Consider the following 21,828-nt stretch of genomic DNA (forward strand, 5'->3'; position numbering starts at 1 on the left):
GTCAAAATCCAGATGATTTTTCCTTCATTTCTTTCTTTCTTTTGTTTTTTCATCTACGAATCCACGATTTGAATAATTTCTTCCGTCTATTTGATTAATCTCCCAGTCATTACGTTCACTCAAGTGAATTTCTTACCAGACTCCTCACTTTTCGATTTTACTTGCAAGTTTCCGCTTTTGAAAACTGCCCATCTTAAAAACTTTTTGAAGACACTTTTCTGTTCTTCGGTTTTTAATTTAGCATATTTCTTTACTTAAAAATTATTCTGCCTTTTCGCTCGACACTCCTTTTTATTTGCCTCCGAGACAATATTAAAATAAGTTAATTTTTAAATCTAAATATTTTAAGAACATCAAAGAGAAATGTCTATCACTCAAGAAACCCCAATTTAGTAAATTTCAATAAGGCACTGAAAATCTCAGTCGAACTCCAATCTTGTAGCGACTTCTGACTGGTCAAACGTAAATAACTCTTGCTTTTCTGCAATCAGCGCCCGCTTCTTGTCTTCACTTATTGTTTTTCATTGAAATTAAAAAAGGATGTCGCTATGGATAAGGAAAGAATACTAATGTTTCACTTTCAAGAATGATAATTAAAAGAATGTGTGGTTAACACTAAATTCGTGCATAAGGAGTGCATATTTAGTCTATTATTGGGGAATGCGGCCTGAGTATGATGTATGTGTAAAATGTGGTCTTAGTAAGTATGATGTATGTGTGAAATGTGAAAACAGGAATGCGTGCTCCCCCCCCCCCCGTAATAGTTAATGGTGCAGGCTGTGTCATTGAACATTAGAAATGTTTTCTGGAGTATTTCTCTTCTTTTTTAAGGGGGGGGGGGGGTGTGCAATCTCATTCTTGAGCTTGATGATCTTCGTATTTGGAGGTGCACCATTACTCTAGAGGGGATGGGCGCCGCTGGTGAAAAATGTCTGATTTTAAGACAAAACTGGCAATTCCCCAGAAGCGGAAAAATTTGTCCACACATACACAAATAAGAGAGAGAGAGAAGAGAGTTGCTAAGAACGCCCATATAGGGGGAAAAGTGGGGGCTCAAGCCCCCCTCCCCCTTAGAAATGAGAACTTCCTTGCTTTTAGTGTTTTTTTCTTTGCAAAAAAAATTCTTTCCCACCATTAATGAATAAGTTGTTAAAAGTGTCAAATTTTAATATCTCTAATCTGTACTGAAATCGGTTTCGATCTGGAAAAGCTTCTGCTAAACCATGGGGAAAATTTCTAAGCCCCCCTTCCTTACAATTTTGCATATGGTCGCCCATGAAAGTTGCAGTTTAAATCTAAGAGTGTGATTAATAATAACACTCAAGCAAAACAATCCATGTTACTGATCAAAAATTAATTAATTTTAAAGCTTTTTAATGGACATTTTTCTTAAATATTTCAACAACTTTAATTGGGCGAAGAGAATGCAACATCGAAAGTAGCGTAAATAAATCAAATCCGCAAAATTATACACAGTTCTCTCATTTAAAATAGTACACATATAATTTTTAAAAATGTCCTTTCCCTAATTTTTTTTTTTTTTTTTTTTTTTTTGCGCTCGCCATCGGGTAGAAGAGCACTGAAAGATACAATGAATCTCAAATCCACAAAATATTATATAGTTCTTTCATTAAAAACGCTATGGCTAAAAAAAAAAAAGACTCATTGATATCCTTTCATTTGCACAGGGGGGGGGGGGCATAGGCGGATTTAGGACTGAGTTCCTGGGAAGGTAGGATTTTTTTTTGGAGCAACATTTTTAATTGTCCTCCCCTCCCCCTTCCCATGTTTTTGTCTGTTTTCTGTGATGCGTAAGTCCATTCTTTACTTTTTTATGTGTCGTTTTCATTACTGTGTGTAATCATGCTGTCCTTTTCAAATTGACTTTAAAAGAGAGTGGGCTGGTATTAAGAGAGTAACGCAGCGCTCCCTTTTAAGTGGGATATAGAATATCTCCAGTTTTAGGGGGCCCGGGGGTTACTCCCCCGGAGGAAATTATCTAAAATGGATATAAAATTCTGCATTTTGAAGTCTTATAAGGGTTAATTGGAAATAATAGGCAAATATTTTTTTTTTACGTTTTACGCTTTAAAAGTGCTTTGTGATGCAAGTTAATACTTTAAAAGAAATGGTGCACAGATTTAGAGAATAGGTATCAAGAGAGTAACATACTACCCATTTGAACAATTCTTAATTTATACACTTGATAAGAAATAAAATTGAAGCACACTTTGCTTAGGAGTTTCAAAGACTTGTCTAATTATTTTCAAGGTTTGGTTGGTTAGATTGGGTTTTTGGTTCAAGAGCTTTTGTAGGCTATACTGCGCCAATCTATTCAGGGATTTTAGAACCTATCAATAATTTGCACTTTCCAGCCTCTGAAATTGAGTAGTAGATTACACACTTGTACAGTATTGTTCGAACTTTGTAAGAAACGGCTATTTTAAGTTTAAAAGAAAAAATAAACTTTAATTTTCTATTCCAAAAAAAAATCATGATTTTTTTTGTTATAAGATTTTGGAAGATAAGTTGTTACTATATAAACTCCTCCCAAAACTGGAGAACATTGTCCCCTTTGCCCCCCCCCCCCCCCTATAAATCCATCCATGCTCTTCTGAACTTTTCAAAAACAGAAAAATAATGATTTTTTTTTTTTTACATTTTTGGAAGATGTGTTGTTACTACATAAAGTCCTCCCAAAACTGGGGGGCATTGCCCCCCTCTGACCCCCCATAAATCCGCCCATGGGGGGGGCATTGAAAAGTAACTCAATAACATCAAATCCACAAAAAAAAATTTACACAGTTCTGTCATTCATAATGCTCTGTGTGTAATAAAAGAAAAAAAAAATCCACATCCTTTTTACCCAATGAGCGCGCGGGGAGGGGGGGGGGATTGAAAGCAACAAAATAAAATAAATCCGCAAAACGGTGTTATTCGTATAGCGTGTATTTCAAACAATCGACGTCCTTCTTTTGAGGAGAGTGGAAAGGGGGGGGGGGGAGACGTAATTTTATCACAATGCGCAAAAAATCAAGTGATAATTACAAATAGAGTGAGTGACCGCCGCTTTTTGAATGACGTTTAATCAAAAGAGCTTTGATTCCACAAAGCGGTTGATTCAATGAAGCGGCTAATTCAATAAAGCACTGTTTTTGACGATTTGATTCATTAAAGCGGCTGATTCGATTAACCACTGATTTAATTAACTGGCGTCCACTGTATCTGAAATTTCATTTATGAGAAGCAAGGAACGAAAAAAAATCCGTTGCTTCAAAGCAATTTAATAAATACACTGGTCATTTTCCGCTAAGTAAACTTTGTCATCTGTAAAAGAGCGCAACGCATTCAATAACACCTTTAAATAACAAAATGCATAACATACTGTCCCCTCATAACGCTTGCTTAGTCACAGGATCAGAAGGAGAATATTTGCGCCGCACAATGCCACAGCTGCTGTCACAGACTACTCCTGGATGTACTTCCGGTCTTCTGTGGCAATAGCTGTTTTTGTTGTTTAGCGTCACGGGCTTTCCGTGGCAATAGCCAAAGCGTTTGAATAAACATTATTGCTTGATACAGGGGCGCCTAAGTTTAGGATCTGTCCTATCCCCTCACCAAAAAAAAAGAAAAATTAATTTGAATTTTGACATCTAGAATTCAAATTATGTTTTTCGCAGTCACGAGTGTGTGTATGTAGGCGTATATGTTTGTGTGTGTGTGTGTGGGGGGGGGGGTATGTGTTTGTGTGAGGGGGGTATGTGTGTGTGTGTAGGCATGTGTGTTTGTGTCTGTGTGCTGGCATAAGTGTGTGGGTAGTTGTGTGTATGTGTAGGTGGGTCATTCTCACGAAACATGACAATTTACAGTCTTAGACTCCAAAATCTAATACTATATTTACAAAAAAAATTTTTTTTGTTTCTTTTAATTAATAGCATTATTGTTAACATTTTAAAATGACTTGGTACTGATATTACCAGTTATTTATATTTTAAAAATTAAATTAAATTTCAAAATGTCATTTTCCTGGTATGTCGCAAACAATATTTTCAGTAGTAACTAGCTTCAAAATTCACTATACATTTTTCTCTGTCTAATTTTTTTTATCTCAACTGATGAAAGCACTTCTAAAGAAAATGCAAAAGGTAATATTTAAAAAATAACCATTAAAAATTATGTTTTGTGCCAATAATTTGTTTGTCACATCAAAATAACGTCATTTTCCTGGCCACTTAATTTTAGTTACCTGTAACCTATACAGATGGCGCTAGCACTTAACATCTTATGTTAAAAGATTGATTGGAATGCCATCTTGTTAGAACATGTCTTCTTGCATGGCTCAAGAGCAAATTTTCTAAAGAAAAATCTATTTAAAGAAATTTTACAAGGTGAGTAGGTTTTTATGCTGTCATTTTCCTGTCTTCTTGAAATCATTAATAACATAAAACTATAAAATTCAGCCTGAGTTATTATTAGAAACCCTGTTGTTTTCAGCACAAAGTAAAAGTGTTAGGCCTAAAAGTTGAAGAAAAGTAATGTGAAATGCAATAAAATAACAAATTGTCATTATCCTGGCTGTCATTTTCCTGGCTTACAAATGCCAGGAAAATGACAAAAACAGAAATCATTTTGTTTCAGATTTTTTAAACTTTACAACACAACAGTGGTTATAGGAACAAAACAGTTAGGTGAGGGAATTTGTATATTTGCTTATAATTTTGAGTTGTATGTTTGTTTTTTGAATGTACATCAATCATTTTATTGCTGATAGTAAATATGTGTCCCCAATTGAAGTGTTAATAATTTAGCAATATTTTACTCATATTTCTGATAAAAAGGCTTCAGTTGATAAAAAGCTTTAAATTAGTATTTTTGTACAAAGTCGAGGTAGATAAAATATAAAGAAAAATCTATAAATATCAAGTATATATATAGTTAAATAATTAAATCTTTAAAATCTGCTGTTGAGTAAAGAAATAGAAGACTAATGAAGATGTGAAGTAGAATAGTTTAAAATATTTTTCATTCTAATGTAATAAAAATTTTATAAAACATTTTTAATTTAAATATAATAAAAATTGTAAGATATATTTTTAATAAAATTAAATTTTTAGGTTGTTCCAAAAAATGGGCCCTAAAAAACAGTCAAGGGAAGAAATACTGAGAAAAAAACGAGAAGCTGAAAAGAAACGGTACGAGAAAATTAAAAATGATAGAGAGCTCTGTGAAAAAGAAAAATCTAAAAGAAAATTGAAGTATGCGGAACAGAAAAAAAAAGGAGTTGTAAAACCAATTGCAAATATGAGTGAAAGAGAAAAACGAAAGCAGCGTAAGAAGTGGAGAGCAAATACTACTAATTACAGAGCACGCTTGAAAAAGAATGCCCTTTCTGAAAAAGAAAGGACTTCAGATTCAGAGTCCATTGATAGTTTATGTACCCCACATACAGATGAAAGAATATCTTCAGGTAGAAAAAAAATTCGTAGAGACAGAGCAAAAGCATATCGAGTATTAAAAGAACAATCAATTAAACTGAGAAATGCAGAAAGAAAATACCAGAAATATCGACAGAGGTATTACAGGTTGAAAAACAGTTCCAGCAAGAACAAGGAAGATACTCCTAGGAAAAGAGTGAAAAAAATTATTGGAGGTAGCAGGATCTCACATCAGATAAAACAGAAATTATTATTTGCAGAAACATTATCCTCTCAATTAGAGAAAAATTATAAGAAAATGAAAACTTACAAGGAAAAGCAGTTATTTGATAAAGTTGTAAGAGGCAAAATTCTAAAAAAATATAAAATGCTGAGAGAAAGTAAGATGTTTATGAAGCGCAAAGCTTACTTAGCTAATCGCATAAGGTCAGATTTAATTTATGAAAGAAAAATGAATTTAAAGGGTTTTAAAATTAAAAGTGATGTACAGATTTTTTTGGAAAAAGATGAAAATTCTCACCTATGCCCCGGAAAAAAAGATACTGTCACTGTTAATAAGATTAAGATGCAAAGAAGACTATTGAGCAGTTCTTTAAAAACTTTACATCCGAAATTTAACAAGGAGCACCCTTACGCAATAAGTTACAGTACTTTTTGCAGATACAAGCCATTCTGGATTCTGCAGCCAAATATCGATGCCCGTAATACATGCTTATGCATTAAATGTGAAAATGTTGATTTATTAGTAAAGAAACTTCATAGTCTCAAAGTAATAAAAGAAAGGAATTGTGATGAAATATTTAATATTATGTGCTGCACAAATGTAACAGAAGATTGCTTTTTCCGAAAGTGCAAAAACTGCGAAAGTCGAGTTACAATTTAATATTATTTCTGACGAAATAATATCATATCAACAATGGAACAGGAAACCTGAAAATATTGTAATAGAAGGAAAAGAAAAAAAAATAGTAAAATACAAGAAAGAGACTTTGTCAGATAGAATTGAGAGTGTTACTTTAAAATTAGAAAGTATATTGAAAAATCATCTGAGTCGTATTGCCAGAATAAAACATCAATTTCAAATGATCAATAAATTAAAAGAAGAACTTTCTGAAGCATCAATTTTAGTTCACATTGATTTCAGTGAGAACTACAATATCAAGTTTGCATCAGAACCACAGGCAGTAAGTACACTTTGGAGCTTCAAGAACACAATTTACTGTACACACAGGAGTGTTATATCAAAAACCAGCAGAAAAAACCATAAGTTCTTCATTCGCAACTTTATCAGAATCCCTAAGACATGACTCATGTGCTATTTGGGCACATATAAAGAAAATTTTAATCAGTGTTCCAAAAAGAGAGAAGATAAAAGAAGTACATTTTGTGAGTGATTCGCCTTCCACACAATACAGAAATAAAACAAATTTTTATCTTTTGAAATTTTTTTTGCATCAAATTTTGCCCAATGCGTCATCTGCGCATTGGCATTTTACAGAAGCCGGGCATAGAAAGGGTGCACCAGATGGTGTTGGTGCCGTTGTAAAACGTTCTGCTGATAAATATGTAGCTTTTGGTGGAGACATACCAGATATGAACACTTTCTTTTCTGTTGTAGAAAAAGAGTGTAATATGATAATTAAAGAAGTAAAAACTTCTGATATAGAAGAAATTGATAAATTCATTGAAGGAAAGAAAATCATTCCTTTTAAGGGATCTATGAATGTACACCAGGTGTTTTGGATAAAGGATCCAACCAGCCTCTTTTTTCGTAAAATGAGCTGTAACTGCCACAGTAACATTAAATGTGATTTTGACATTGGCTTGTTAGACTACTCTGAATATACCATAGTCGGAGTACCAGCTCTTAATTTTGGTAATGCATCATATTCAACTGAGGCAAACACTACTGAAGCTAATGATTCTGAGACAATTCAAATTAATAGTTGGGTGGCAGTTCAATTCGAAGATGAATGGTTTCCAGGAGAAGTTGTTGAAGTTATTAATGATGATATTGTAGTTAATTTCATGGCTCGTGCAGGCAAAAAAAGTGTTAATCATTTTAAGTGGCCAGTAAAGAAAGATTGCGTCAAAATTCCTATGAGTAACATAATTTCAAAAATGTGTGCTCCCTACCCAATCTCTTCCAGACATTTTGCTTTTTCTGAAAGCTACAAGATTAATAAAATCTTAGAAGAATGATTTGTTTTTATTGTATAATGTTTTTTTGTAAACTATAAAGTAGTCAGATTAAATAGTATTCCATTATTATATGTGTCACTCTAACTTTTATGACATAATTTGTTCAAATTATTCACAATATTTATGTTATGAATTATTTGATGTGTATATATTTTTACAAAGCCATGAGATAAATTTATTTACATAAAACGTTAAATTTTACTTTTCATCTTTAACTTTTTTAAGGCACATGAGCTGAAAATAACTGTTTTCTGGACTTCTTAGTTAATTTTGTCATTTTCCTGGCATCTGTGTCATTTTCCTGGCATTTAAAATTTGGTGAATTTTTACTTCAGTTATTTTCTTCTGCAAATGTCAATAAACTTCACTGCTCTCTGCAAGGTATTAATAAAGGTAACTAAATGAATATACAAAAAAATATATAAGTTATTTTGACGACTTTAAATTTGGAAAAAAAAATTTTTTCAAGATGTCATGTTTCCTGAGAACTACCCAGGTGTCTGTATGTACCGTGTGTGTATGTGTATGTGTTTGTAGGTGTATGTGTTTGTGTGTGTGTAGTTGTGTATGTATGCACGTGTGTGTAGGACATGGATGCAACTTGGAGACGGCTTTCGCTATGGTGATGGTGCGGAGGGTGGCGGTGGGTAAATAAATAAAGTGATAGAGAGGACGCCAAAAACAGTCAAATGAAAGCAATAAGCAATCGTGATAGCTCAAAAAAAAAAGGAAATTTCAAAGGAAAAATTCAAACTTCCAGTTAAATTCATATAATACGGTGGCACAATGCATGCATGCGGAAAAGCGAATTTTGTGAATAATTTGCAAACAGATGAAAAACGATATAAATGTATGCCATAACTTGAAGAAAATCAACAAGACTCACATACATTTAAACTATCAGAGGTTTTCAAAGTGGGTGCTGGAGGGACAGGCAAAGAGACCACGGTATCTGTATGTATGTAAACATAAATAGATGCGAACAACTGTGTGATACTAGTGATAAATATCACGGGTGCACCAATTTTTCATTCACTTTGGGGTATTTGTTTCTTTTAGGTAGTAGTAAGCTTGCTGCTATACGTAAATAATTAAGATCATCACTTGAAGATCATCAAATCTAATCTTTTTCATCTGTTTATAGCTAAAAATTTAAGCATGTTATTCAAAGTGTTTAACATCTTTCTTACATGTATATTCAATTCTGTTTTTATTTCTATCCTTGTAGTGCATTGAAAATACTTTGTAATGAGTCTTCAAATGGCTGGAATTAGTGACAGTTCACAGGAGGCATCGAACACTGGTATGGTCATATTTTATTTTAAGAAAATAATCTGCTGCGCATAGTTAATAAGGCATTAATTATTTCACTAACTAAACACTCACTGTTCTTTAAAAAAATTAAGATTTTGAAATCATTATAAAAATTTTTTTAAACATACTGGCTGTAGAAATATTAAGTGTAAAAATTTGAATTGTGTTCATTTTGTTGCCATTAAGCTTTCACATTCTATTACTCTTCATCACAATGCTGATCTCCTTTTTCTATTCTAATACTACATTGTAATAGTTCACTCTCCATTCATTGATTCATTTGGTTGTAGTGTGCAATTTAAAATAATGCAAGAGGTTTTTTTTTTTTTTTTTTTTTTTTTAAAGCATGCCAGTTTGAAAACCAATGATCTCCATCAAAACTAATAAAGAGCCAAAAAATCGCTTGGTATACATTTTAACTTTTTTAATGTCTACAATTTCTTGTGGTTTTGGCAATTTCTTCTGAATATGCTTTCTTTATTGGCAATGGGGCAACTTTTAGAGTACTTGTTTTGACAAAACAAACATTAATTTACTTAACTTGCCAATGAATTGAGGCAATTCAAACTTTGCCAGATATCAGTAATACAGTTGAACTTGCTTATAATGAGTGCTAAATTAATGAGAACCTGGATTTAGCAAAGTCAGAAAGATTTTAATTGGTACAATTTTAAATCTATGGGAATATAACTTGCTTTCAACAAGCAAACCCCTCTTAAAGCAAACAATATTTTTAGAATTCAAAAATATTCTAAGGCTTTCCAGCTCAGATTATGCTTGAAAAAATTCTTTCAATATTTTGAACTCAAGCAAAAGTTAGTGGCCAGTCATAAAATCAAGAGAACAAGTGATGACGGTCCCTTTTTTTTAATTTGTAGAGTAGAGAAGCTTTTGAAAATATGTGTTTGTTCAAACCAATATTATCACTTATGAGGATATTGTGGCAAATATTCAAGCTAATGCAGAGGAAAAAAATAATGAAAAGGATGATGACGACAAATAAGTGTGAAGAGTTTGAAGCTGAAGAATCCTCAACGTACTCAATTAATTTTGATGTGCTGAGAAGCTTCAACCCTTTTTTGAGGCAAGAGGTAGCTGTGATGCTATGAATATTCTTCTGAATCAATAACACAGGAAAGAGACATTAAATTAGTTTAATGCAATTTAACCTACTTCTTTAGTTCCGTACTGAAGTAAGAAAAAATATATACTAATTTTTATGCTATTTTATGTACTCTTTTTTTTTACGAGTACTCAGTTACAACTAGCAAATATTGCAGTCTTTTCACGCTCATTATAAGCAAGTTCTTATGTTTTTCTTTTCTTATTTTGCCATTTCAAATACAATTTTCTTAAAATACAACGGCTACCAGCTTTTGAAATCAAGAAACATATTTGTTGTTAGCTCTTTCACAATGAATCTCTGTTATGTGGTTCATAAATTTTATCAATGTAGTATAATATTGTTGAGGAGCTTATGTGCTATGCTGGTCCAAGTTCAGTTGAATAACAAGTCATCTCTGTGTATATGGCAGGCTTTCAAACTCAATAGAGATTTCAGGCTAAAAGGTGTGTCTACATTAGTTTAACTGGAAAGTTAAATAGTCTCAATTAAATTCTTTAAAAAAAGAGGAAGATGCCTGGTTTTCAGACTGAAGTATTCAATTAAAAAGGGAAATTGTAATAGAAGTTTTGTTGTAGAGAAGGTGCTTTTTTTACTATTTTGTGCTTCACATGCACAAAATACAAGTATTCCCCCTTTCAATGTTTAAAAAATCATCAAAACCTAGCTTTTTTTTCTAGGGGTTTGTTTTGCAATTTTGACTATTCTTTTCTGGCATAAAACCAGAGTATAGGACCCACTCCTATTAGTCCCATGTCCAAAAAATTTTTACCTTGTAAAAAAATGAAATAAACTATTGGAAGCATCGCATTTTGCATAGTCAAGAGTCGCATTGCAGATCTTCAGTAAAGAACCTGCCAGTATTATTCAAATTACATTCAAAAATTTAATTATGACTTAAAAATAAACTTGAATATGCTTATAACGTATTTTTAATATTTATATTTCTGGGTATGCACCGGCTCCATCATTTATCACTTCTTTATATAGTGAAATATAATGGGGGCAGTGTATCGCCAGAAATATAAATATTCATTAATGCTATCTTATAAGCATACTTAAGATCATTTTAATGTCAATTATCTTGACTCAGACTATGCAAAATGAGATGAATCTTAACTTTTTTATTTAAAATAATTTTTTTTTTAGAACATATGTTTCATAGGAGTGTGTTCTATATACTCATGTTTTGCAGAAAAAAATGTGAAAAAAAAGTAGATTTTGATTATTTTTTAAATTTTAAGGGGGAATACCCCCATAAGTCTCCCCAACTTGCTTCAAATCTTCATAATTTTGAACTTTGCACATCTCTAGCTCTTCAGAAAAGTGTTAATGACTAATACAATGCTCCCTTCCCCTTTAAATAAAGATAATGGCCTATAAAACTAAAAAACTGAAAAACAATTGGGGGGTGCCATACCCAAAAAGTAGGACATGTAGGCTGTGGCGTACCAAGACAGATGGGGGCCTGGGGCACTACTCGAAATGGGGGCCTACCTGGTATTAAAACTGAAGTTTTTCAAACTATTTGTACGTACCATATATTACAGTAATTATTTTAAGTGGTACATTTTTACATATTTCAGTAGTGTTGGTTTGATTTCGGACACTATTGTAAATACCACAGTAAAACATATGGTTTTAAGAAAATTTAGTAAATACTATATTTTTAATAAAATTGTGCTTTGTCAGAAAATATCAAAAACAGAAAAAAGTCCTAAAATTATATTGTATCTTAAAAATTTATTGCATCTGAACATCCAAGTACAGTGAACAGAAACGTTTAAGCATTCCAGATTTAATTAATTTTAGGATAAAAATTGGCTTTTACAGAAAAAAAAACCTTTACTATTCCTTTGAGTAAGACACACCAGGGAACTATTTACCTGATAACATCACCTAATCTCAGAGAAAAATATTTTTAAAACATGCTTACCTAAATAAGGATGAAATTCACACATTTGCAGTCTAAATAAAACTTTTCTGCTAGGTCTCACTCACAAAAAAAAAAAAATAAACGCTCTTTATGTTCTTCAGACAAAAAAAACACTGGTGTGACCCTATACTTGCCTGGCGCGTTTGGTTGAAGTGGAGAAAACGCTCTACGTGGCTTCGCTGGTAGAATTAAAAATATTTAATGTTTGACAGAAATTAAGACAAAAAAATTTTGCGTATGCGTGGCTATAACTAACTAATCCGATTTCTAAAGCGAAGAGTGTAATTTTCCCCGATAATCGGACAAAGGGCTAGGAACTATTTCTTTTGCTTGGCCGCAGCACATTTCTCCATAGTCAAGTAAGCTTGAAATCGAGTATAGAATGGATGAGAGGAGGTATTATGCAGTCAAGGTCAAAAGTCCCGAAGTATTGACCAATTAAACAGTTTTACGCTGTCGAAAGGGGCATAGCAAAAAGGAAGTCCCCTTTGCTTGAGTCAGAAAGGGTCCGATTTGTTCTTAGAAGTTACAGCTTCGGGCAGGCGACGAAACTTAAAACCACAGAAGTGCAGCTGGTAAAAAGAAAAAATTATCTGACTGATTTTTCCAACGCCACAAAGGATAGACAACTTTGCTGAAAGCACTTAACAAAATAAAAGCAAATGATTTTTATAGGTTTAGTTAATTTAAAAATTTGGGTCCCCCATTAAATTCGTGGCCCAAGCGCTCATGTGCCTTTGTACACTAGGACGGGTCACTATGAAAAAAGTCATATTTAACAAAATTTATGATATATACTCGCATATATAGGTAACTGATTAATATTTCTAATCATGATGTATATGACAGATCTACTGGAAAAAATGAGATACAATTTCGGGGCTTATGTCAAATTGGGGCCTGTGGGACATAATTTGCCCTCTCTTTGTTTAGGCAAGAGTCACTGAGAAAATATTCATTCTACATAAAAAGTCAACTTTTTATTTATCTAAACCATGACATAAGGCACGTTGGCGAAAAAGAAAACGAATTAAAATTTTGGGGCCTATGTCCAAGCGGGGCCTGGGTATCATAAACCCTACATTGATCCCGAAGAGGTATTGATTGTATCCCTGAACAAATATTTGGTCTTTAAAAAAATTATGATTTAATAAGCCAACTTGTTTAAGCATTCAAATCAAGATATGCAACAATATTGGTGAAAACCAAAAATTGAAATTTGGGGGCCTGTGTCAAAGCGGGGCCTGGGGCGGACCGCCTCCTCCGCCCCCCCCCCCCCCTTCGGTACGCCACTGCATGTAGGTGAAAAATGATGCTCATATTTGTATTCAGAGGGTCATTTTGCATGAGGATGAGCAAGAATTGTGTCAGAAGCATTTTGAAGGTTTTTTTTTTTTTTTTGCCACACACCTATTAAAGATTATTATTTTATTAATAAGTCTTTTAATATTCAGTTTAAAACATTATACTCAAAACTGACAAAATATTATTTATATTCAAATTGAATTATAGTGAATAAGGGAAATGAGAGAGTAACTTTCAAGACTGAATCTTCAGTTTTGTCACGCATTCACTAGCATGAATGTTTAGTTTACTTTTGTGATGAAGTTTCATAAACTTCAAAGGGGCAAGAAGGGCATATTGAGAACTGTAAAAATGAGTGCAGGGTTGATGCCCTCCAAAAAGTTCCTGGGGGAACACTACACCAGGGTGGCGACAGATCAGGGAGATCAGGGAAAAGTCAGGAACTTTATTAATCAGGGAAAAATCAGGGAAATATCAGGGAATTTCGAAAAAATAATAAACATTCAGGGGAAATTGATCAAATGAAGAAAAAAAAATTTTTTTTTTGCTTTGCGAAATCAAATACCTTTATCTCCTATGCATTTTCCACCAATTATTTGTTTAAAAAAAGTAAAATTATTGAGGTGCGATTATACACTTACATATGTTTATGCATTTTTTTTCCCTTAAGGTCAAAGTATTGAATCTTAAGTTATTAACCACAGGATAAACTTCCTAAGCTTCTGTGTCTGTAAAGTTGTTTATTTTACGTAGTTTGAATTTTTCTGCCAGGCCTTTAATGCTACGTAAAATAAACAACCCTATATGCAAAGAGGAAGCCGCCAGTAAAGCCTTTACTCATTGTCTTGAAGTAGCTTGCGTACTGTAATTACAATTTCAAGAAAAGATCTTTTTTTTTTTAATTGATTCTGCTAAGAGCTGAAAGGTATTTTACTTGGCATTTTTGATTTAATTACTAAAATTGAATGTTAAATGAAAATCAACTTTTGTTTTTTGCCATTTTATTATTCGCTGTCGCTTTAGATTATATGAAGGGTTTTTTTTCTTTTTCAGACTTTAAAATTCTTTTATTTTAAAACCAAGTTATATACTATAAATGTTTAAATTAATTAATGTTTTTTTTACATTTCAATGTTTGTTACAAAAGATTTTTTCCGACTAATAATGAAATCATTTGAAATTGAGTTGTGTACATAAGCAAATATTTTTACTATTTTTTAATAGTTAAAATGCTGTATTCCTTCATTAAAACCTAAGTTCTTGATTAGAGAATAGCTCAATATGATTGGTTGTTTAAAGGTTCCAATTTGTTTTACATAATTATGTCCATTATTTACGTAAGTAAAACTGCATTATTTCTATACTTTCACAGTTACTTGTTATTCTCTCAGCAACAATTATGCTGCTTGAAAATTCAGTTCAAAATTATTTCCAAATAAACTTTTTTAGTTTTATCATGATTAGATATGTCTTTAAGAGTGGTTTTAATACTTTCTTAGAATTCTTATGTTTACTGGTTCCTGGAAGTCAAGTATTTGTTTTAGATTTCCTATAATATTTCTTCTTAGATATTTTAATATACAATTTTTACTAAAAAAAAAGCTTATTTTCAAAATTTATTTTTAATTAACAGCTTAAAACGTTTTAAACACTGCATTTTATTTAATATGCAATGGTTTTCAGGTAGGGTAAAGGAAGAAAACCATTATCCATGGTAACGTAAATCAGGGAAATTCAGTGAACTTAATCAGGGAAATCAGGGAAAAGTCAGGGAACTTTTTTTCGCTGTTCCTGTCGCCACCCTGTACACTATCTGAATAATTCTTATTCTTCACTTTTATTTTTTAAACACTTTCAACAAAGATAAATTTGTGAAAAAATAACTGATTTAGATTTAGTATTCATATTATTAATTCTAATTTGTGTGATTATATTCTAATTATCTTTCAGCTTCACCAAAAATTTTTATGAAAGCTGAAGTCCCTGAATTGCCAAGTCCTGGTATTTTTGTCAATAACCCTTTAATGAAGTCTGGCCAAATATCGACCGAGCAATCACAGAAACGTAGAAGCTCATCTCGTTCTATCAAACGTAAAAAATTTGATGATGAACTGGTTGAAAGCAGCTTGATCAAAACAAGTCGTGCGAGGCCACAGAATGTGCCATTTACTTTGCTATCACAAGCTGTATCCTTGTCGACTCCTACTTTGGCAACCCCTACTCATATTCTTCCAAGCACTAGTCAGTTACATGTTGATGTTCCTGAAAAAAAGAAGGTATGGTTTTTTAGAAAATCTGCACTTAAGACTTAGTTTTCAAAAATGTAATCGAAACAAAAAAGGGAAAATGTTAATATTACTCAACCTATATTTCAGTATTATCATTGTCTTGTGTGCTTTATATTTATGTGTTAGTTTCTCAGATTTTGAAATTTTCTTGCAGCAAACTCGACCCCCTCAGAAGAGAATCAAAAAACCAAAAGTGAGTATAAAATACACACATATCTTAAAATCTGTGCCCTTATTATAGTGATCACTGGCTGATTTTTTTTTTTTTTTTTTAAATAACGATTTATGAGATTTTGTTTTTGTAAATTTTTACACAACCAGTAGCAGGGTTCATCAATATATATCAGTTGGCATGTATCACGATATATATCCAATAATTATTTTGAAAATGTCATGACATTTTCAATACAGTCGAATCCCGACTTACGCGAGGGATGCATTCCAAGACCCCTCGCGTAAGTCGGAATTTTGCGTTGTGGAACAACGTATGTTTAGTAACTTATGTATTGTAAATTTTTTATAAGCATACCCAATTATTTCAGACATGTGTTAACACCCCTCAAATTGTTTTAAACCATTTTTTAGCTATATATATTACCGTATGTTTTATAAAGAACTGACTTTTTACTGTATCTTAGAAAAAACTTTACATTTAACATGATTACTCTGTTACGAAGCGCAAAATCAATGATCAATAAAATACATGTACTTTAACAGAAGAGTACTTACAGAAAGAACATTACTGCATTATAATAGCACTGAACAGTAGATATCGTAATTTTAATTATAATTTTAAAATTCATGAAGTTTATGCAGAGTGGGAACACCATTATTTCTGGCCTGGCTTCCATTTTCATGATGTTTGTATTTTGCTCAGACACTACCCTGCGAGCTTCATTATTAAAACTAAGTTCTGAACTTTTGCAGATTTCCTTTTCTTGAACTTTAATTGTATGTATCGAAGATTAACTCATACCTAATTATCGTGCTACCTTCGAGACACTTTATAATTGTTGAAGCATCGAGAATCTTTACCTTTTCTTGCATTGTCAGAAACTTTCTGTTTTTCTTTCCACTTTTGCTAACTTGAGATGAAAGTCCTTGTTTGGAAACCATTCTGTTTTATCAACGTTCATAAAAAGGAAAAGAAAACCGTTCAGAATCGGAGCAGTAATTTGTATAAACTAAAGCAAAGCGATGTTTAGAGTAATACAATGTGTGAACTTCCGCTGTCAGTGATGCTAAAGGGACGAAAGTCTGTCCACAAAACCAATATTTAGTGTCAACGAAGCCCATTCTAATGCTCTGCTGTTCTTTTCCAAAAAATTTCATGTTGCAAGCGAGTAATTTGCATCAGCAATAAAAAAAATTTTCTCATAAAAAAAAACTCGCGTTATAGCCATTTCGCGCAAGTCGGATCCCGTTGTAGAGGGATCCGACTGTATTTATTTTTTGAACTACAATATTTGTAATATAAAAATATGTGTACTAATCATATTAATTGGAGAAGTCAGGCAAAAAATAGATCCAACTGGAAGAAACTTATGGAAAAGGTTTGCACTCACAATGGGTTGTTGAGTCAGTGATATTGATGATGAATCATATTAATATTTTTCAGGTATTTTTATAGTTATATTACAGTAATAATACTTACAATTTTATTTTTGTTTAGAACCTTAGTCTAAAAATTTAAATATGATCATTTAGAAATGATCTGTTAAATGATAGTCGTTCCATGTCAAGTGACCTCGTGTTCCCCATCCGACCATCTCTCTTTTGGATAAAATTTTGTTGTGTTTGTGATAAACACTAAGTTTATCCTAAGTACAATGTTATTATTCAATTATATGTATCTCATCATTTACAAACTAAAGCTAAAGTTCGTCGAGTTCTAGTAGAATCTATATCCTATATATCCTATCTAGTAGAATCTATATCCTATATATCCTATCCCTAGTAGAATCCTATATATATAGGATATCCTATATATCCTATCTAGTAGAATCTATATCCTATATATCCTATCCCTGGTAGAATCTTATCCTTTGTGAACCTATTCCAGGAAAAGGGAAAAGAAGGAAAACCCGTTTGCTGTTCTCTGTCGCGTTGGGCTGGGCAGCTGGCCAGAATTCGAAATTTCCCGGAAATTTCGTGCTAATCTGTGGGTTCTCTTTTTCTGCTCCTACATTTTCGATCAGAATTTTCTTGAGTGCTATCAGTGAAGTTGGTAGTTTTGACCTGCCGGGGGATCTGATAGAACTAACGCATCGTTTTTCTTATTTTTGAAACTCATGTTTTCTTCTTTATGATGGCTTCCATTAAGAGAAAAAGAATCGTATTAACCATACAGGAAAAATATGATATTGTAACGAGACTAGAATCTGGTGAAGCTGTTACAAAACTTGCGAATGAGTTTCACGTTGGTGTGTCAACCGTGAGCGAAATGAAAAGAAACTCGGAAAAAATTAAAAAGTGTTTGCTGAGTTTGATATCACGAAAGGTGCCAAATTCCGAAAAACAATGAAATTAGCCGATCATACAGATTTAGATGCGACTTTGTACAAATGGTTTGTGCAGAAAAGATGTGAAGGAATACCCCTATCTGGACCAATGATTCAAGAAAAAGCTTTGATTCTCAACTCGAAGCTTGGTGGTTCTGATGACTTCAAAGCCAGTAGTGGCTGGTTAGAGAAATTCAAAATTCGTCATGGTATAAGGCAACTCAATATCGAGGGGGAAAAATTGTCTGGAAATGTCGCTGCAGTTGATTCATTTGTTGCAAAGATTGAAGATTTGATAAGAGATGAGAATTTATCCCCAGATCAAATTTACAACTGCGATGAAACCGGACTGTATTGGAAGGCCCTTCCTGAAAAAACTTTAGCTGCGGTAAATGAAACTTCTGCTCCCGGAAGGAAACGAATGAAAGATAGGGTCACTGTTTTAGCCTGCTCCAACGCATCGGGTTCCCACAAGCTTGAACTAGCTGTTGTTGGGAAAAGTAAGAATCCAAGATGTTTTAAGAATGTAAACAGATCTGCTCTTCCTGTACACTATTTAAATCAAAAAAATGCTTGGATGGATTCCAATTTGTTTTCCAAGTGGTTTTTTGATATTTTCGTGCCTGCAGTGAAATCTTGGCAAGAAAAAAAACATTTGAATGGAGCGCTTCTGTTATTCGATAACTGTCCAGCTCATCCGGAACATAACTCTTTAAAATCTGGTAACATCCGGTGTTTATTTTTGCCCCCCAATACAACATCTCTGCTGCAGCCTATGGATCAGGGAGTCTTAGAATCTTTAAAACGACGTTACCGAAAGCAGTTTATCAGAAAATTACTTTTTGAAGGAGATTCTGAATCTGGTGCAGTTTCAATAGTTGAGTTTTGGAAAACTATCAACATCAAAGACTGCATTTATATGATCAGTGACGCATGGGAATCTTTGCCGCAATCGACACTAAGACGAAGTTGGAGAAAACTTTTGCCGAATTTTTCAAGTGGCACAGATGAAAATGCTACTGACATTGCGAAAGATATTGTTACTGAGTTTTCAAGCGTTTTCAGCACAATGAAATGCTTTGAAAATTGTGGTGATAGAGAAATTACAGATTGGTTGAATTGTGACATGGAAGATGCAGGCTTCCAGTTGCTCAATGATGAGGACTTAATAGCAGAAGTCCGGAATTCTCCAAAACAAGATGATGATGAAGATGAGAATGATTCTGGAACAAATAAGATAAGTAACAATGATGCATTTGAGAGTTTTGCAAAAGGTCTTGCTTGGTTGGAACAACAGGAACAGTGTGATTCCTCTGAACTCATGATTTTAAGAAAACTTCGGGATAGAGCTGCACGGCAAAGGACGGCGAAATTGCACCAGATGAAACTTCCATATAAACCATTGTAAAGTTTGTTCCAGAAATAAATTAATTTTCATTTATAATTTTAATTTCTTTAACAGTAAAAATAGCCATAACAGTTAAACGACGACTCTACATATTAAACTAGATGATTATAGATAAATTCTCGATTATCCGAAGTTTTCGATTATCCGAAGTAGGTTCGGTCCCAATTACTTCGGATAATCGAGGTTCTACTGTACTTTATTATTTTCTCATTTTATCTTTTACAATTGTTAATTGTTTAATAAATCGTTGATATTTTTAAAGAATGACTTTTCGTCACTTAATATTGTTAAAGTTGTATTATTGTTTATATATATTTCTTTATTATTGTTTTGGCAACACTAAGTAGTTTTTGAAGTTTTAAAATGGCGATCATCTAGTAAGATGGAATAAAGTTTCGCTAATAATATCTTCGTCTTTTCATCTTTTTAGTTCACACTTTACTCTGCTAAGTAGATACATAACCTTAATATGTTACTTAAAGTCATTAGGTTATGTAAAATTTATCAGGTTATGGGCGCCGAGCAAGCTCATTGCGTTTTTAAAAGATTAAAGCGGAGAGTAAGTTAAATCCGAAAAGAAAATAGTTCAAGATGGATTTATCAAGAACTGTAAAGCCGTTATCTGGAGAAGCAGATTTTCAATGTGTAAACGGAAGATAAGAGATATATTAGATTATCACGAAGGGGCATTGGACGTAATTGATGGTAAGTTAAAGAAACCAGAAGAATTACCTAGTACAGCAGATGCTACAGAAGTCCAGAAGTATGAAATATGCGCCAATATATACCGCAAAGCCAACAGTTATGCCAAGAGTATGATCGCAAGTACAGTAACAGACTCCGTTTATCGAAAGATTATGGACAAAGAGACAGCTTTTGAAGCTTGGGAAGCTTTAAAAACGTTGTTTGAAGCTTCATCAAAGGATCAACTGTTCAAAATCTGCAATGAATTTTTTAAGTTTGGTTGGACTTTCTGGGAAATTACATTTCAACCCATGTTGCACAATTAAGTACTTTGTGGAATGAGTTGAACAGCGGGCTCATAGCTGAAGGGGAAAATAAAATTCCGGAAATGTTGCTCGTATGCAAAATTCTACATATTTTGCCAAGTAACTTCAAATCATTCAAATCAAGTTGGATGCTTCTTGCAAAAGATGTAGAAAAGCCTTTCGAAGATTTGGCTGCTCATTTAAGTATGTTTGAGCGAAATTTCGCCGACAACAATGAAAGCAGTGAAAAAGCTGCAGAAGCTCTTGTTGTCGCCAAGTCTAAAAATAAAGCGCGATGCGAAGAAATTTCAAGCCAAGAACAAGTTAAGCAACAAAAGTATTTGTAATTATTGTAAAGCCGTTGGACATTGGGTCAAGTCATGTTCCAAATGGATTGCAGATGGTCGACCTCCTAAGCCAAGCTCGAGCTTCCAGAATAAGTCCTGTAATAATCAAATGAACATTTCATCGCCAAGTACGGCAATGAAATCCTATTGTGAAGAATGTTTCCTATCAGAAGGGGAAACATGCACATTTTGCATAGATAACGGAGCCGACAAGACATGTTAACATATAACACATTTATTTATTTTAGCAATTTTGAGACATTTCCTTCTTCGGGCACCCATACTATAAAAGCGGCAGGAAACGAAGTGTTGACAGCTTTAAGGAAAGGAAGCATTCTAGTCAAAGCTTCAGTTGGAAGAAATTACAGAAGTAATTGAGTTGAAAGATGTCTGGTATGTTCCTGGAATTAGCAGAAATTTGTTTTCAGTGTTAGCTGCTCAAAATAGAAATCAGAATAGTGAGTTTACTTCTACTCCTACTGAATGCTGGTTGAAGATCAACAATGAAGTGAAGCTTTACGGTACTCGAAGTATATGTGGAACTCTCTACAGGGCTGCTCTAGAGCCAATACTTCCAGATAAAGAAATAGAAGTTCAAATTGCAGATACGTATAGCGGGAAAAGTTCCCTGCTGCAATTGTATCACAGTAGATGGGGTCATGAAGACAAGCGTCACGTTAGGAATATGCTCAAAAATAAATTTAATATCAAAGTGAATATTGATAAAAAGCCATGCGAGCCTTGCATATATGGTAAAGCACATCGTTTAAGGTTCGGCACCAAACCAAAAGCTACAAGAATTGGAGAACTTGTGTCGACTGACGTCTGTGGACCATTCGAAGAGTCACACAGGAAGTATAAGTATTTTGTTGTGTTTTAAAGATCATTATTCTAAGTACCGGTATGTTTTCTTTCTGAAACATAGGTCGGATGTCGTGTTTTCTCTAAAATCGTTCATAGCTCATGCTGAAAATTTGGGA

The 21,828-nt window shown here is 33.2% G+C and overlaps 1 protein-coding gene across 1 annotated transcript in view; it reads left to right on the forward strand.

Moving 5' to 3' along the window:
* LOC129221519 (microspherule protein 1-like) overlaps positions 1 to 21,828 on the forward strand; it is an 83,203-nt gene that overhangs the window by 15,834 nt on the left and 45,541 nt on the right. The window contains 3 exon segments of the mRNA XM_054856011.1: positions 8,866 to 8,940; positions 15,266 to 15,591; positions 15,758 to 15,796. Of these exon segments, the coding sequence (XP_054711986.1) occupies positions 8,886 to 8,940; positions 15,266 to 15,591; positions 15,758 to 15,796 (420 nt within the window). The 5' untranslated portion in view covers positions 8,866 to 8,885.

The sequence above is a fragment of the Uloborus diversus genome, chromosome 4 (assembly GCF_026930045.1).
Source record: "Uloborus diversus isolate 005 chromosome 4, Udiv.v.3.1, whole genome shotgun sequence".
NCBI classification, from domain to species: domain Eukaryota; kingdom Metazoa; phylum Arthropoda; class Arachnida; order Araneae; family Uloboridae; genus Uloborus; species Uloborus diversus.